This window comes from Canis lupus, chromosome 13, assembly GCF_011100685.1.
Source record: "Canis lupus familiaris isolate Mischka breed German Shepherd chromosome 13, alternate assembly UU_Cfam_GSD_1.0, whole genome shotgun sequence".
NCBI lineage: Eukaryota > Metazoa > Chordata > Mammalia > Carnivora > Canidae > Canis > Canis lupus.
In genome coordinates, this window is record NC_049234.1 from 12,892,800 (window position 1) to 12,909,921 (window position 17,122).

Here is a 17,122-nt window from a genome sequence, read left to right on the forward strand (position 1 = left end):
TTGCAGCATTGTTTACAAGAGCCAAAACATGGAAGTAGCCTAAGTGTCTGTCAACGGATAAATGAGTAAAGAAAATGTGGTACATATACAATGGCATATACGGCCATAAAGGAAGGAAATCCTGCCATTTGTGACATATGGATCTCAAGGACTTTATGCTAAGTAAAGTAAGTCAAACAAATATATATGCTGTGTGGTTTTACTTATATGTGTAACCTAAATAGACAAACCAAACTCATAGATACAGAGAACATATTGGTGTTTTCAGAGGCCAGGATGGCAGTTGGGTGAAATAGGTGAAGATGATCAAAAGGCACACACTTCCATTTATAAGATAAGTTCTGGGGATGTAATGTATAGCATGGTGACTATAGTTAACAATAGTATATTGTATATTTGCAATTGCTAAGAGAATAGATCTTAAAAGTTCTCATCACATAGACCACAAAATGTGTAACTATGTGTAGCCGTGGATGCTGCGGTAATCATTTTACAATATATACATATATCAAATCATTATGTTGTACACCTAAAATTAATACAATTGATATGATTATACATCAATTATATCTCAATTTTTTTTAAAAAAATGTGAAGTTTCTGAAACTTTCTTTGCTGTTGAGAATATAAATTGGTGCAACCTCTTCTGAGAAGAACTTAGCAATATGTTAGGTTCAAGAGGTTCATACCTTTTGAACCAATAATTCCATTCCTAGGTATATAATAGGTATCTTAGAAGGACTTTCACAATTATGTTCAGGAAAGTATCCAAAAGAATTTTCATTTCATTATGAAACATATTTGGTAGTGTAAAACTGAAACAAACTGTCTATCCAAAAATTTATAAATTAACTGTGATACAGTCATGAGATGGAATATAATAAAGAAATTAATAATCTAGGTCTACATGTCTCTATCATTAAAAACAGTGTAAAGGGAAAGAATTTCGTAAATATATGTACATGATGGAAATAGATAGTTTTTATGAAAATAGGATAAAAGATGTGTATGTGATAGAAAACATGAAAATACCTAGAAACATACATACATGGAAAAAATAAGCACCAAATTCAGAATTAGGAGAGAGCAATTATAAAAAAGTAGGACTAAAAATGGTCTTGAGTGCTCATTATGATTTGCCTGGATAGTCAGCCAGCTGGGTCGTGCCTTGTGCACAGTGTGGGGAGGCCCTTCCACATGGAGAGATTGGTATGGTGCTGAAGTTCAATCTTGCATAAGACCAATACTTTTTAACTCATAGTTGCAAGGCCTAGACTTTTCCCGAGTCCTCTGGTTTGGAGCATCTAGCATTTGCAAAGAGCATTTGCAGAGAATCCCAATAAATAGCTGGCCACCCAGATCTTCACTGTCTGGTGTCAGGCACCTTGTAAATTTTTCCACTGACGAGGCCATTTTCTTTCTTTCTTCTGTAAGATGAAAGACTCATAGAGGGCTCAACCTTCCCACTATAATGAAATCCACATATATCAAGTCTATATCCAGTAAATAACATGGTCCTGGCATGCATTTCCAAATTTTGTTGGAGCTATTGGAGGATTCCAAGTATCTGTATATTGCTTATTTGTCAGTTTTCTCTTTCTCTACCAAAGACTTCCTTAATCCTTGCCATGTAAACTTGTGGAATTAATCTGTACTTCTTTTGATAGACCTGAAGAGAATACGCCTTATATTTCATATTATATTTCGTAACACAATAATAAAGAGATCTGAAGCAAATATGACAAAATATTAAGGTTTGTCAGGTTGGATAACAGATACTATGAAGTTTGTTTTGTTATTCTATATAATCTTCAGTTATTGAAAATATTTCATAATGAAAGAAGAGCTAAGTGGTAGTAACAAATCCAAAATATGTATTTTTAGTACTCAATTCATAACTTGAAATAAGTTATTAGTGTATCCTTTATGAACCCAATTGTTGGAAAAAAATTTAACTTTAAACAACTAAGATCTTTTGTCTTATAGTCATTGAATAAAAGTTAAGAAAAATATATTTATAAACATCTATAGGCATTGTAATTCATTTAAATACTTGCAGAAATATTTTAAAATATTATAATTATCACTATATTTTATTTTCCCTAGTCTGAATATTGACACATTTAAATATCTTTAGACATTTTCTGAAATGTAATTATCAGTATACTTTATTCTCCTTATCACTGAGATTAGTCTCTGAATAAAGATGAGTGAATCTTCAGCTTCCAAAAAATTTGTTATTGTTGTTTTTTAATATTTTGTGGTCTTAGCCAACTACCACAGTGTACTAATTGCTAATTTGTTTGTCTGATACATTTCCTTTGGTAGTAATTAGGGAAATGCTAATTTCCTTCTCACTGATAGGAAAAGTCTACAGTGAGAGCCCTTTTATGAAATAAATCATAAGTAATCTGCACTAAGAAATACTCATATAACTAACCACTGACAATAGCCAATGCAGAATTAGTCTTCTGGATAAAATACAATCTAAATCATGCAGCTAAAATAAAATGTTCACATTTACCTTTGTATTCTAAATGAAATCCAGTGTAACTAACAGATCCATCACTCCGAAAAGCCAAATGCATAGTATTTGAGCTGCTTTCTATTCTCTCTGGTAACTTGCTGTCTTGAAAACTTCCAATCAGCGGGCTATTACTGTCTGGTCCATCATATATATAGAGGAAATCGTAGTTAGGTTCTATGCTAAAACTAAAAGGAGAGAGAAAGAGAGAAAAGGAGTTGGAATGGTTACTGCTAAGGTATTAAGTGTGATAGTCAATAATCATATATTAATTTAGTCAATACCTTTAAAAATAACAGACCTTGTTAACATAAGCTAATTTGAAAATTTACCTGGCAATATTCATATATTGAATATTGCCAGGTAAATATAGGTGAATAAAGCAGTGGAAAAGATATATTGGTATTTTCAAATATTTCTAAGTTGGCACTGTGTCTACAGGGAATATAAATGATAGTAAGGTAATTTATCTAATGAATGGGTAGAGGGTTTTGAGTCAGATATATAAGTTCAAGTCTTGCTTCTGCCCCTGTTAGCTACATATCGTTATGTAAGTTACTTTATATCAGTAAAACATGGAGGATAACATCTATTTTTAAAATTTTTCATGCAGATATTTTCCATCATGGAAGTGCAACCTCTTTTTTCTTTGTCAGTGACACTATTTGCTTGAACTTCAAGCATATTTGCTGTTTAAAATTCAACTCTACTTGTCTGATTCAAGCAAAAGTTTGAAATTCAAAATTTACATTTAAATTACTCAAATGAAGTCCTTCACATTGCATTAGGTATTCTTTTTCCTGAAAGTAAATGTATTTTCTTCTTTTAGAACTTGATGTAAGAGAAATCAAACCAACTCCCTGTTCGTCAAAATTAAATAATGTGTAAATAAGGACATTTTAGCATGTAAATTATTCAAATCAATATTTTGATATTGCAAACTTTGCATAATAAATTTGCCTTAACAACCTTCAAAAGTATGAGAGTTGTCCTCTAAAGATTATAGAACTTGCATATTTAGAAGGCAAAGATGTACAATCATTTGTCTATGACCTAGCTCACACTGTGGCAGAGAAAAGGATAGATAGACTCAGTTGTGTCATTAAGAAAAGTCAACAAGTTCACAATATAAAATAAAACCAGAAAAACTTGCAATTGTTAAACATCCATCAGTGGAAAAACTATCCTGTCAAATTTTATCATCTTTGTAGATAAATAAGAAGCTTGTTAGGTAAGATATATTCTTTCCAAATCTACTGGATTTATAGAGGATACATTTATATGACACTTATAAACCCTTACATATGCATATAGAAAGAATAGGAATCCAGCTAGCTTACTTGTGCATACATAGCAGTGAAGAAAAACTGGTATAATGCAGGGTTTTCAACCTCAATAAATAAGGGCCCTTTAATATAAGAAAGTTAGGAGACCACCACAATGTTCCATTCCATTTAATTTATTCAGTGTAATCTTCATAAGTCTAAATCAATTAATTACTCTTGAAAACTTTTTGGTGGATATAGGCCTAAATTTTGGTAATTTTTGCTGTAAGGTAGCAGGAATCAGAGGACAAGGCCTTATTTTGTTACTTACTACACTTCTTCTGGGGTAAAACAACCTTTCTGAACTTCATTTTTTTCAACATTAGGATTTGATGAGTGTTATAACTTCCTTACCTATGTCACTGTTGGCAGAGTCACTGGAAGCGAGTGCTTTATAAATATATACCTCTATGTATTATCCTCAGAAACCCAAAGCCTATTTAACAAAGGACTGCAGCACATTTCTTTTTAATTTCTAGTTTGGACCTAAATAAATGCTTCTAAATATTGCTTTGTAACTTTTTAAAGAGGGACAATAAGACAAAGAAGTCGTTTTTTAGGAAATTTTAGAATCTTAGCTGTAATGACTATTTTACCTGAAAAAAAAAAAAAAAAAGGAGAGTACATTCTAATAGAAAGTTCTACTTTACAAGGCAGTTTCATAAATATTAACTTGGTCTTGTCAATAATCCTGTGGTATAAGGAAGGGATTATCATTTCCATTTTCCCAATGAGTACACCAAGGCCCTGAATGCCAGTGATCTCCCTAGGGTCACAATATAAACGACACAGCTGGAAATTAAATTTAGGTCATGCATTTCATCTAATACAGCCTTCTATCGCTCATTTATTAACTACAATAATTTTGTAAGTCTACTAAGGCCTGTATCATTTAAATTGACATTTCTAATGTCTGTACTGCCATTTCCTCAACTGTAAAAATGAGTATATAATAACCTCAGCAAATTGTCTTATAACTTGGCCCTAGCATAGCTAACATTACCATCAATATTGCTTTATTATTACCAATTATCAATGTATCTCTACAAATTATAGAAATCCAAAGTCTAAATATGTACACCTTATCACATTTTTATGAGTTCAAATTGTTTTTAAAACCTGGTTTCAATATACTAGAAAAAAGTACATATTTAACCTTAATATTTTACATAAATACCAAGCAGCTTTAACACACCGTCAGAGGCACTGTATGTCAATCTGGGACACTGAAGGTCAGGAACATCTCTACTTAAAGAATCATTTGAGTTGCCAATACCTAACCCTTCCTATTGAAATATTAAGGGAAAGGAATAGGACCAGGTTCTGTGACAATAGGTATAATTTCCATGTGAAGAAATAGGTTCATTCCAAAAACTAACCTAGATGGTGGAGGCAGAGTTTGAGCTCGAAGCCAGCCACCTTCTTTCCCACACAGGAAGCTGAATCCTCTGCTACTTCAGTGCTAAGCCTACCCTGCAATTGACATTACTAAGCAACAAATGTAAATTCTGGAACACTCCCAGGTAAAGCTCTATCATGAGACAAGTTATGCTGAGAAATCATGTGGAAATGATTCATCGGATTCTTCTTTGTCAGCTTGACTTCATGAGATCACCATAAAAATAACAGGTAGAATGCATGTTTTCACCAGCTCAATGGTAATGTGCATGCACAGATGGGTATTTAGAGGCTACAAAAAGATGTTGGGTGGTACACAAATAGGAGAAAAAAAACCCTGGAAATATTGACCTTTTAATCTTGAAGTTTGGGGAAAAAAAATTAATTTTTTGAGGCAGCAATGGTAAATACAGGGAGAGAGGAAAGGTTATAAAGAGATCACATTTCACTAGAGACAATAAACTACTCGACCTTTAGCACACTTCCTCTACACTGAAATCTGGTGAAGATGGTCACCTGCTAGACTTCAGAACTACGGTGGCATCTATATTATTACACAAGGCTCTGAGAACTGCTGATTGCAGAGTACTAGTGCTGGAATTAATGAAAATTAATTAAAACGTCATATACAGAAATAAAACTTTGCCTAGTGCAAATGCTAGGATAAAATAACAAGAAAAAAAATTTTTAATGTGGAAATGTACAGGAACTCACCTGATAAATGCCAAGGAGATAACGTAGTCTGTGTTGACCATGATAGTCCAGTCACAGTCCCTGCTGTGGGGATACGGATGAGGGAAGTTTGGTGAAAGAATAAAGCCTGACGATCCTGTTAAATTGCCTCCACAGGGTGCTTTAATTTAAACAAACAAACAAACAAATGCTTAAGTGATTAATAAGATTAGTTATCAATATTTGTATAAACACTTCTCTGAAGAATTTAGAAGATTCTGTACACATCTGACTTTTTCTAGTATTGGACGGTTGAGAATACTGCATTGTATTTCAAGAAAGGCCATTAGAATATTAAAGACATTAAGTGTGTAGTTACATTGAATTTAGCTTCTTTACTGGCTTCAAAAGACAAGAAGAAATTATATATGTACCCTCCTCACCTTCTATTACTATTTTGTTTCATGTAAAAGATAAGTATTGAGAAGAAGAGTACAGATGGTTTTCCCACGGTTGCTAAGACCAAATCTAAAGCTTACAGGAAAAGTCAGAAACAAAACAAAGCAAAATGAAATCTCTAATAAGTGGAATAACGGGATATGAGATACTTGGCTCATTTTCACATCTTCCCCAGTACCTTTTTTAATGTATTTATGGAGGAAGAGTTTTTGACAATAGTGAATGAGTGAGAATGGATAATTATTTGTGAACCTACAGCTCTTTACAATAAAACACCCTTATACTGAATGTTACCATCTCCCTAAATTCTAGTTGTCTGACTTGTTGATGAAAATAGACAAAGACTACAGTTATTGCAGACACAAACAAAGGTTTCTGTGACACTTCATTGGAAAAGCTTTAAAACTTGTCAGTGAAATTCAAAGAATACATTCTTTAGGGGATTATTGTTGAAGTCTGTGTTTAACAGTTTATGATCAGGAAATAGTATATAGAATTGTCAGCTTCAGAAAAAACAGAGCCATGAAGATAGGGAGGCCCCAGTGGTGGAGTGGGACAGTGGGGATATACACACACACGCCCAAGAGAGAGACTGAGATCATGATTTCATGATGTCTCATACATGTAATCAACATGCCAAACTTCTTCTCTTATCTGAATTTTAAAATTGTAGTTTTCTCACGTAAATTTCAGCATTCAGTTATAAGGCATTTTGGATTCTTTTAACAGCATCAAATTAGTTTTGGAAGAAGGAACATTTTGGTTCTAGCAACATTTCAGATCTCTGTTCTTTGCCTGAGTCTAGATAAACAAAATCATCACTCTGATTTGGTAACGTTTGCCATCTAAATAATGGATGTCTGCTAGGATATTTCTCTACTCCCCTCCACTACCCTTGCCTCAGTGTCTCAGTGACTGTAGATAACCTCAGCCCTACTCCACTGAGAATACTTATTTGCTCAGACTTAATTTATTCACTACTGCTTACCTATCACCTGCACATCTTTGTGGATCTTATCAAATGATTAGACATAAATATATCAGTTTTCTATAGTCCTCCCTCTTCAAATTTCAATGTCTCCTGAATATTTCTCTCTACAATTAGAGGATAAAAATCCCCTCCTATTAATCAGAATAACACCCTCAACCTGGTCACATAATTGCTCTTCCTTCTCTGGAATCTTGGTTCATTTATCACCTTCAGTCTCTCCGGCTTTATCCCCTGTGTTCACAGACATGTTCAGAGGTCTTTTATCCAAAAAATAAAACAAAGTTCCTTAGAATCTATTGCTTTTCACTGTTTTGTCAACTGAAATTGTTGAATTTTACCTGATGATTAAAAATGCCCTCACCTTTTTTGTGTTTGGTTAAATGGGCTTACTGTGAGGAACCACCCTTCTCCATATGACTCAGATAAAACTCACTTATCATGTATTAGATAGGACCCCTTAAAGAAGCTCCCTTACTTTCCTGTGATAAGACCCTGTAGATTCCAATTCTTTGACTCAATTGATTAGCTAAATTTACTCATTAATTGGAATAAAATGCTTGTAACTAAACTTTAATTAAGCTTTCATCCTTCCTCTGAGCCCCTGAACTTTGGTCCACCCTCAGCCTTGAGTCATCACACAACATCTCCTAAAGACAGGATGGACTTGAAAGACATCATTCTCTGCTCTACTAATTGATTGGTCCACTATTTCATCCCATTTCCCTACACTGAGTTCTTTTTAGCCTTATATACTCCACTCCATACAAGGAGAATTCCTTTTTTCTAACTCTTGAGATGGTTGTAGATCTTATGGTCACATTGCTCTCCCTATCACAATGGTTATCCCCACAACACTCACACTGCAATAGTTCTTTATAAATATAAGTCTCTCCTTATTTATTTATGATTTGTCTTTTCTAACTAAGTCTTTTGAAGAGGACGTCTAATGTCATTAGCTCTTTCTTCACCTGTCTGCTGTATTTACTTATAGGCAGACTAACATGATTAGCAAAGCAGGTCACCACCAGGAAAAAAAAATCTCATAGAAAAGCACCAAAGTATTCATCCCAAAGTATTCTCTTTGGTCTTACATTGTTTTTCTTTTAAATTATATTGACAGAGACACAATAACCCTTTTGTTGAGTATGGACTCTAGATAGCTTTATTAGTTTCTTTCCACCTCCCATTTTTCTCCAAACATTGCTACTTCCTTCAGCCTCCATGTCCCCAACACAAATGCTTCTTAGCCTACCCTAGAATGACTTTTATACTTATTCACTTTATTCTTCTCATCGTATCTATAGCCATTCTTCAAGGTTGACTTTCACCTTAAATTCACTCTCCTTGTTGCTGGAATTCTACTTCTAATTTTCTCCTAGTGTCTTTGTACAGATCTCAGTTTTATTGCCAAGTGTGTCTTCTTCAACTTTGTCTTATAATTCCTTGCCTAGTCATCTCTAATTTCCTTGCCTAGTCATCTCTGATTTTTGCTCTGTTACATTCTTCCATGTTGACCGTATCCATTTTTAAAATTCCAAGCCATATGCCCAAATGCTCACTAGCTATCTCTACCTGATAGTCTACAGATGCATCATTAAACACAGAGTATCTGGCATATCCAAACCTCAACTCAAATTTGTTTCTTTTCTTTTTTTGCCACATGGATCATGATTTATTGTGTAGCAAGTCCCCTATCCTTGGACAGTTAGGCTGTTTCCAATTTGTGGACTTTGTAAACAGTGGTGGCCCTCTTCACCCTCCTTTCAGATGATTTTTTTTTTTTTTTTTTTTTTTTTAAGTAGGCTCTATCCCCAGTGCTGGGCTTGAACTCACAACCTTGAGATTAGGAGTCTCATGCTTTACCAACTGAGCCAGTCAAGTGCCCCTCAGATAATTTTATTGAGGTTAGAGTTCTGGAGACAGAAAGCTGGGCCTGAGCACAAGGACACTGGGAGTCCAGTCTGGAGTCCTTCCCTCATGCCCAGCCCCCTCATGTCCAGGCTTATTCACACAATCTCAGGCAGCCATCTTCACTGCCGTATTGTCCAGCTCTGTATGTCATTATTTTTCTTTTTGCTTTCCCCTCTAACTGCCCTTCTCTTCTGGTTATGGCCCACATCCTGGACCAGGGCTGGGACTCTTCAGTGGGCAGGAAGGGCTTGGCCTGAGAATCCCTTCTCCACACCTACTGTGTGCTGGGTACTCTGCAGACACTGGGCTCACATTAGGTCTCCCCATCCTGTTCCCCTTCTTCAGCTATGGCACAGCTGTGTTCCTGGCAATTCCACTTTTGTTCACCCTGGGCAAAAAGTCCTACGTGTCCATACTAGATATTTCAAATTTGTTTCTTCTTTTGCATTTCTAAGTTGTTTGATTAGTGCTGTCATCCACCTATATTTCCAAGCTAGGGGTTTAAGATTTTTCTTTTCTTGCTGCATCCATGTACCACTCCATCAAGAAACACTACTAAGACTCTACTTCTTACATCCTATAGCTATATTTCAACCTATTGCTCCTTCCTTTCCTACAACCATATTTCTAGAACTGATTCTTATCTCCTGTTTATCACAACGTCTTCTTGTTTCCCATGCCTCTGGTTTCCTCTAACTCATCTCTCTCCCAATAAAAACATCTAATCGGACTATGCCTATGCATATAATTCTGCAATTATTTCACACTGCCTGCATGATAATGCCCCAACTCCAATACAACTTTTATGACCTGATCCTTGCAACCTTCCCAATTGAATCAACCACCATCTTAGACCCAAAATTTACACTCAAGTACTATCAAACTGCTTCTAATTCCTGGCACTTCTATGCCTTTGCTCCTGCTATTCATGTCTGCCGAAATGTTTTCTCTATTCTACATGTATAGAACGCTTATGTTTTAAGATTTGTCACTGCCTCCACAGAGCTTTCCTGGAAATTCTTAGCCTGGGCTCTACTTCAGCTTTCTTCAACTTCCTCTAGTACGCAAAAAACCTCTAACATTTCCCTGCCATATGTACTTAAGTATTCCCTTCAGGTATCTGCATTCATCACTAATCTTAAATTAAAGACTGTGTCTTAAATGTTATCTTAAACCTGGGATTCAGTACATAGTACACATTCCATAAATGTTTGTGGAATTGCTAATGGCTTCTTGTATTGATTATGAAAATAGTGAAAATAACTGGGGATGGATGAACAATCTAATTTGTAGCTATATATTTTGATAAAAATAATAGCATATTTTGCCTTTAGAATTTGTAAACTTATATATGAATTTGAATTTGAAAATTCATATGAATATATAAAATTCATATATATGAATTTGAAAAAAAATAGAAAAAATGTGTAGTAAGGGCAAATGTATGTATGTATGCGTATATGTATAAAAGACAAAAATGATAGCAAAATGTTTTTTGTGTTGTTGTTTTTCATAAACTATGGTAGCTGGATTGTGTGGGATTACATGGTAGAGGGATTCTTTTTTTTTTTTTTTTTTTTTTTTTTTTTTTTGGTAGAGGGATTCTTATGTTAATTTGGGAGAGCATAGGAGAGTAAATTTGTCTAAATTCTCCTTATCTTTCACAGGGAACATGTTTTGTTTTGTTTTGTTTTTAATTGTCAGAAATATACAATTTCTGACAATATACAATTTGTATATACAAATGCATGCGTCCATATATACTTTTATATGTTTATATCCTTTATCACCAAAGATATAGGGAAATTTTTAAAAAAGATATAGGAAAATATATTACATATATTTTTAAGTATCTTACTGGATATTTTCCATGATCATTCTATAATCTAGGCATAAGATCATCTAAAAATTCTTGTGATTCCATTATTTAAATTATATAACAACAATTTCCCAATATAGTTCATTATAGTTGATTTTGGAAATCTGCAAAAGCCACCGAGGCAAGGAGAAATATTACCTGACATTTGTATATCCCAAATATTGAGTAAAGAAAATTTTCTTTGCCTCAAAAAGAGAAAACTTTAAATAGCATTTGGAAAATACATTTTTATTTTTATGCATGTAATCATCAAACATCCAGAATAAAAGTCTCTTTAAGTCAAATAGATTTATGAAATAAATTTTCAGTTAGGTTCCATGGATTTCTGACATAAATGATGAGTGTTGTTTCTCAAAAGGCAGTTACACAGGCCACTATTGATAATTATTTTATAATATTTTTTAAAAGATTTTATTTATTTATTCATGAGAGACAGAGGCAGAGACATAGGCAAGAGAAGCAGGCTCCTCACAGGGAGACAGATGCAGGACTCGATTCCAGGGCCTTGGGATCACACCCTGAGCCAAAAACAGACGCTCAGCTGCTGAGCCACCCAGGCAACCCTATTTTATAATCTTAATTTTCTTTGACCCCATTTAGTTTTATTTGTGTATACTGACTTTAGCAGCAGCCCACTCACATTAATGTCTTTGTTACTTACCTTCATATTGAGTGCTACTACTTTCCCTTTGGCAATGTCAAAGTAATCTTCACACTGTCAATTTTGTTGGAATGAATTCTATTAACTCTCTTAAAGATGACGTCCTTCTATATGGTACTTGCTTAAAGGCTATTTCAACATGCAAGCAAAATGCTTTATACTCCAGGGTCTGAGACATAGACTTATGGAGTTTCTAAAAAGTTCAGAGTTAATCTTTGGCATAGTATTTCCAATCATGGAGTTCTTTCTTATCAGTTTCAGAGGTCAAGATTTGTGCAGCCTTAGCAATTTTTCAGACATTTTTTTTTTTTTTAGGTTATTTTCTTCCTCAGAGAAGCTCTAATGCATATCTTCTCCTCAAGCTATCTTTTCCCACCAAAAAATAATACACAGCACCATAATCCATAAAAAAACTTTGCTCAACCTGCTCAATTTAAAAAATACTTAGTGTTTCACTATTTTTCCCCCTAGAATTAGGACTTGAAAGCTAAAGTCTTGTCTACAAATGGAATTATATTAAAGCTAATCACAAAAATCTTTCATCCTTTATGTTTTGTATTTTAGTGTTTTCTAGAATTTTAGTGTAAGGCTGTCTGATATTTTAGAATTCTAAACATAATAACATTTCACATTATATAGCCCTCTGGTAATTCTAATAAGCCACACCCTCTCACTAGGTTGAAGAGTTCTAACAAATCAAAAACTCCTACAGTAGTTCTGTAGTATTCTATCATTTCTTCTTTACACAAAGATTCTCTTTATGAGATAGTCAAATTCCAATCATTTGGAATGTGGTGTTTTAATTTAATTGGATTTTTTAAGGTTAACTGAATAGTAAACAAATGGAAAATTCATTCTTTTTCTTTGAAAAAAAGAATTTTAAAGATTTTATTTATTTATTCATAAAAGACACACAGAGAGACGCAGCGACTCAAGCAGAGGGAGAAGTGGCTCCCTGCAAGTAGCCCAATGTGAGACTCGATCCTGGATCCCAGGATGACAACCTGAGCCGAAGGTAGATGCTCAACCACTGAGCCACCCAGGCATCCCTGAAAATGTTTCTTAACTGTATTTTATTTTTTGTTTTTATAAGTATAGTTATAGTAAATGTAAATTAATCAATGCTTGATTTAGAATCTTATAGCAGTGGATGAAGAACAATATAAATGCTAAATGGAAATAATGAAGATTAAAGGAGAATATAGGTAAGTCTGTATTGGTTCAAGGTATGTCCTTATGTTATTTTATTTTTTTAAAGTTTCTCTAATAACTTATGTTATCTGCCTCATTTTCTACAAAGGTCTAGAACTGTCATTACTCTCTGACAGGCTTGAGGCTTTAGATGTGTCTTGCTTTATGCATCAAGTGTTTTGAAATGCCAACGTGTAAAACACAGAAAACGTGATGTGAAATACAGATTTTTTTTTTTTTTTAGCTTTCATTTCATTAGAAAGTAGGTTCACAAGAATAGGGAACTCCTCTGTTGTTGTTGTTGTTGTTGTTGTTTTCAGATTTTATTTATTTATTCATGAAAGACGAGAGAGAGAGAGAGAGAGAGAGAGAGAGAGAGAGAGAGAGAGAGGCAGAGACAGGTGGAGGGAGAAGCAGGCTCCATGCAGGGAGCCTGCCATGGGACTCAATCCCGGGTCTCCAGGACCACGCCCTGGACCAAAGGTGGCGCTAAACCACTGTGCCACCTTGGCTGCCCCTCCTCTGTTGTTTTACCGCTAAATCCTCCATGTTGAGAACAATGCCTAGGATACCCTGAGTTACTAATGAATTTGAGCTTGCAACTCTTGCATATGAAGTTACAAGATGAGGAAAACAAATCTGAATTGAGTGGTTGAGTTTGTTCCCTTCTGACTGAGGTACTACACACTCTTCCTATTACCATGTGACTCAAAATAATTACTGTGAAATGATTATTGAAAATGCATTTATGCATTGCATATAACTGAACAAAAATAAGGTTTTGTTTCCTAAATGTGCCAGATTTGCTTAAGTTGAATTCTTTAAGAAATACAACCATGAACAATGAATGAATGAATCTGGAATCTCTCAAGTTGCTTACAGTATAGTAAGAGAGAATATGTAAAGAAATAAAATTTTGAGTAGAGAGAACATACTTTGGTAAAAATCTATTGTAAATTCAAGGCAGCATTAATTCTAAGATACTTGAGGTAAAAGGTTTGAGATTAGCCAATTTTAATTTAAAAAACTTAATAATGAGATTTTAAAAAGATTTTATAGCAGGTTTTATGCTAAAGATGGTAGGTACATTCTTCTAACTTTTCTCATACCAGTAGAGATATAATATGTATCTTAATTTTCTAGAGTTTAACTTGGGAGGATCAAGAACAGAACATAGAGGTAAAAGACAGTTGAATGTATGCACCAATCTGCTGTAAATCCTTAGATTTATATTTTACTACTCATGAATGGAATGTAAAGCCAAAGCTTTGAAACTAAACTCAAACATAAAGTTTCAATTAAATTTCCATTCCCTACAAGAAATATCTATTAGAGATACAAGATGAATATGGCCCATTTCAAATGCAGAATCTGAATCTACTCTTTTAAATTTTAAAAGCAGTGGGTAACTACATTTTTATAGTATATAAGGGAAAATTTAGACTTTTCAAAAGCTTTACTTATTAACTTTTTTTTTTTTTTTTTTTTTTTTTTTTTTTTTAGTCAGGATCATCAAACCATTGAGAATCTAATGAGATTACGGACCTTTTCATTGAGAAAAAAAATTATGATCATTTAAGATTTTATGCCTTTTTTTTGGAGATTCATAGATCTTAGAAATATTAGATCTCATATAAAACCTATTCTAGAATATTGTTCTTAATAACATCAATACCCATTTTAATCATTGTTTTATATTTATATAAAATTTTAATTTTTCTTTAATTCATACCTATACAGACCGGCGGGCTGGGCTGCCAGAAGTATCGATTTTCTACTTGAATGCAGGTTATTCTTTCCTCTCCTTGAAGCTCATATCCTGGGTCACATTGAAAAACAACAGTGTCCCCAGGTTCTCGTCCATCCCCATTTCGAGTCCCATTCATGGGAACCCCTGGGTCACGACATGCAGTGGCAACAGAACCTATCAAAAGACAGAAACAAATCTTTAGTTTTGACGCTACCAAAATCAATTTCAACATTCCAGACCTTACAGTTTAGAATCTTCCTTATATCTACATGCTTTTAGAAATTTAACTTAAGAAATGCTTGGGCCAATTTTTCAATCCCTACACAAAAAAATAATTGAAATCGTTTTTGTTAATTTGTGTGCTAACTTGTTTCAAGAAGGGGCATGCCATTTTAGTAGCTAAATAATAGATTTCCTGAAAGTTATTAGATGCTCTGTGAAAGACTGTGTAGAAGTTGAAGAGAAAACCATAGAAAGAACATATCTGCAAGGGAACTATTCCACAAAGGACTTGTATCTACGATATACATAAATAACTCTTAAAACTCAAGTGTGGTAGAGAGGAGGAAGAAGAAAACACATCCAATTAAGAAATGGGCAAAAAAATTTTCAATGAAGAGGATACTGGATGGTACACAAAAAGATTTCTTCAACCTCATTTACTATTAGGGAAATGCAAATTAAAACTGCAACGAGATATTATTATATACCTATCAGATTGGCTAAAGTAAAAGATAAGATGCATCTTATCTAATGCTGGCAAGGTTCTGGAGAAAATGAAATTATTCATGCACTGCTATTGGAAATATAAAATGTTATAGCCACTTTGGAAATAAGCATGTTTCTTGCAAGACTAACCATGTGCTTACCATACAGCTCAGTAATTACATTCATGTACATTTATCCCAGGGAGATGAAGACTTATGACCACATAAAAACCTGAACACATATTTATTCATAGAAGCTAAAAAGTAGGAATAACCCAAATGTTCTTCAACAAATGAATAATTAAACTAACTGTGTTTGCATACCATGGAATATTACTCAGCAATAAAAAGGAACGACAATACACATCACAACTTAAAAGGATCTGAAAGGAATTATGCAGAGTGAAAAAATACAATATCAAATACAACATCAAATATCATACTGTATGACTTTATTTATGTAACATTCTTGAAGAGACAAAATTAGAAAGCTGGAAAACAGATTAGTTAGTACCAGGAGTTGTAGGGGGAGGGGATAGAAAGGAGTGACCATAGCTATTAAAGATAAGATAAGGGATCCTTGTGATGAACTGTACTATGTCCTTACTGTGCTGGTCTTACAAATCTACATAGAGCTAAATAGGGGCAGCCCAGGTGGCTCAGCAGTTTAGTGCTGTCTTTAGCCCGGGGCCTGATCCCGGAGATCCGGGTCAAGTTCTGCATTGGGCTCCCTACATGGGGCCTGCTTCTCCCTCTGTCTGTGTCTCTGCCTCTCTCTCTCTCTGTCTCTTATGAATAAATAAAATCTTAAAAAACAACAACAAACAAATCTACATAGAGCTAAATAAACATATACACACAGATATATTCAAAGTTAATAAAATTTAAATAAGATTGATAGATTGTATCAAAATCAATTTTGTTGTTGGGATATTGTGCTATAGTTATACAAGAAGTTGTCATTGCAGGAAACTGGGTGAAGAGTATATAGGATCTCTTTATTATTTCTTACAACTGCATATAAGTGTCTAAAAATAAAAAGTTAAAAAAATCATTAGAGAAAGCAGAATAGTATGAGACCATAGGAAAGCAACTATTCTTCTATATACAGTATATGACACGTTTAATAATAGTTAACTCCAATTATTCAGGTTAATGGACAAAATATTATTTTGAATTACCATAAAGTAGATTTACCCTAAAGCATATGGCAATTAAGTATTAAGACAAAGAAGCTATTAAAATTTCCATTTAAATTATTATTAAACTATATTCATAAATGTAGGATTCACTTAGTATAAATTATTTTTTTAATTGCATATTAAACTAAAGACATAAATTGCTGATTACAGACACATAACTGATATTCACTCATTCATTCACTTACTAACTTAATATATTCCAAACATTTTGCTAGGTTCTACAAACACAAAGAAGAAATGAGCAGACACAATAGAACTAAAGAGACTCCAAATTATTTTGCATAGTGGTGGTACCAATAAAGAGATTCTATTATAAACATCCTGAGGGGGTAGGTAGTTATATAGATACACAGGTAAGTAGATATAGATAGATTGATAGATTGATCAATCTGCCTAGTAAACTTGTTGTAGCTCATCTCTCTAACATATATACACAACAAAGAAACCAGAGA

General features: G+C 33.8%; 1 protein-coding gene across 2 annotated transcripts in view; it reads right to left on the minus strand.

Annotated features, from left to right (window-relative positions):
• Positions 1-17,122, minus strand: part of CSMD3 (CUB and Sushi multiple domains 3) — a 1,311,859-nt gene that overhangs the window by 256,638 nt on the left and 1,038,099 nt on the right. For both annotated transcript variants that reach the window (XM_038555367.1, XM_038555366.1), the window contains 3 exons: positions 14,744-14,935; positions 5,962-6,100; positions 2,525-2,712 (listed from right to left, as the gene is read on the minus strand). In XM_038555367.1, coding sequence (XP_038411295.1) covers positions 2,525-2,712; positions 5,962-6,100; positions 14,744-14,935 — 519 coding nt within the window. The remainder of the gene's footprint in view (positions 1-2,524; positions 2,713-5,961; positions 6,101-14,743; positions 14,936-17,122) is intronic.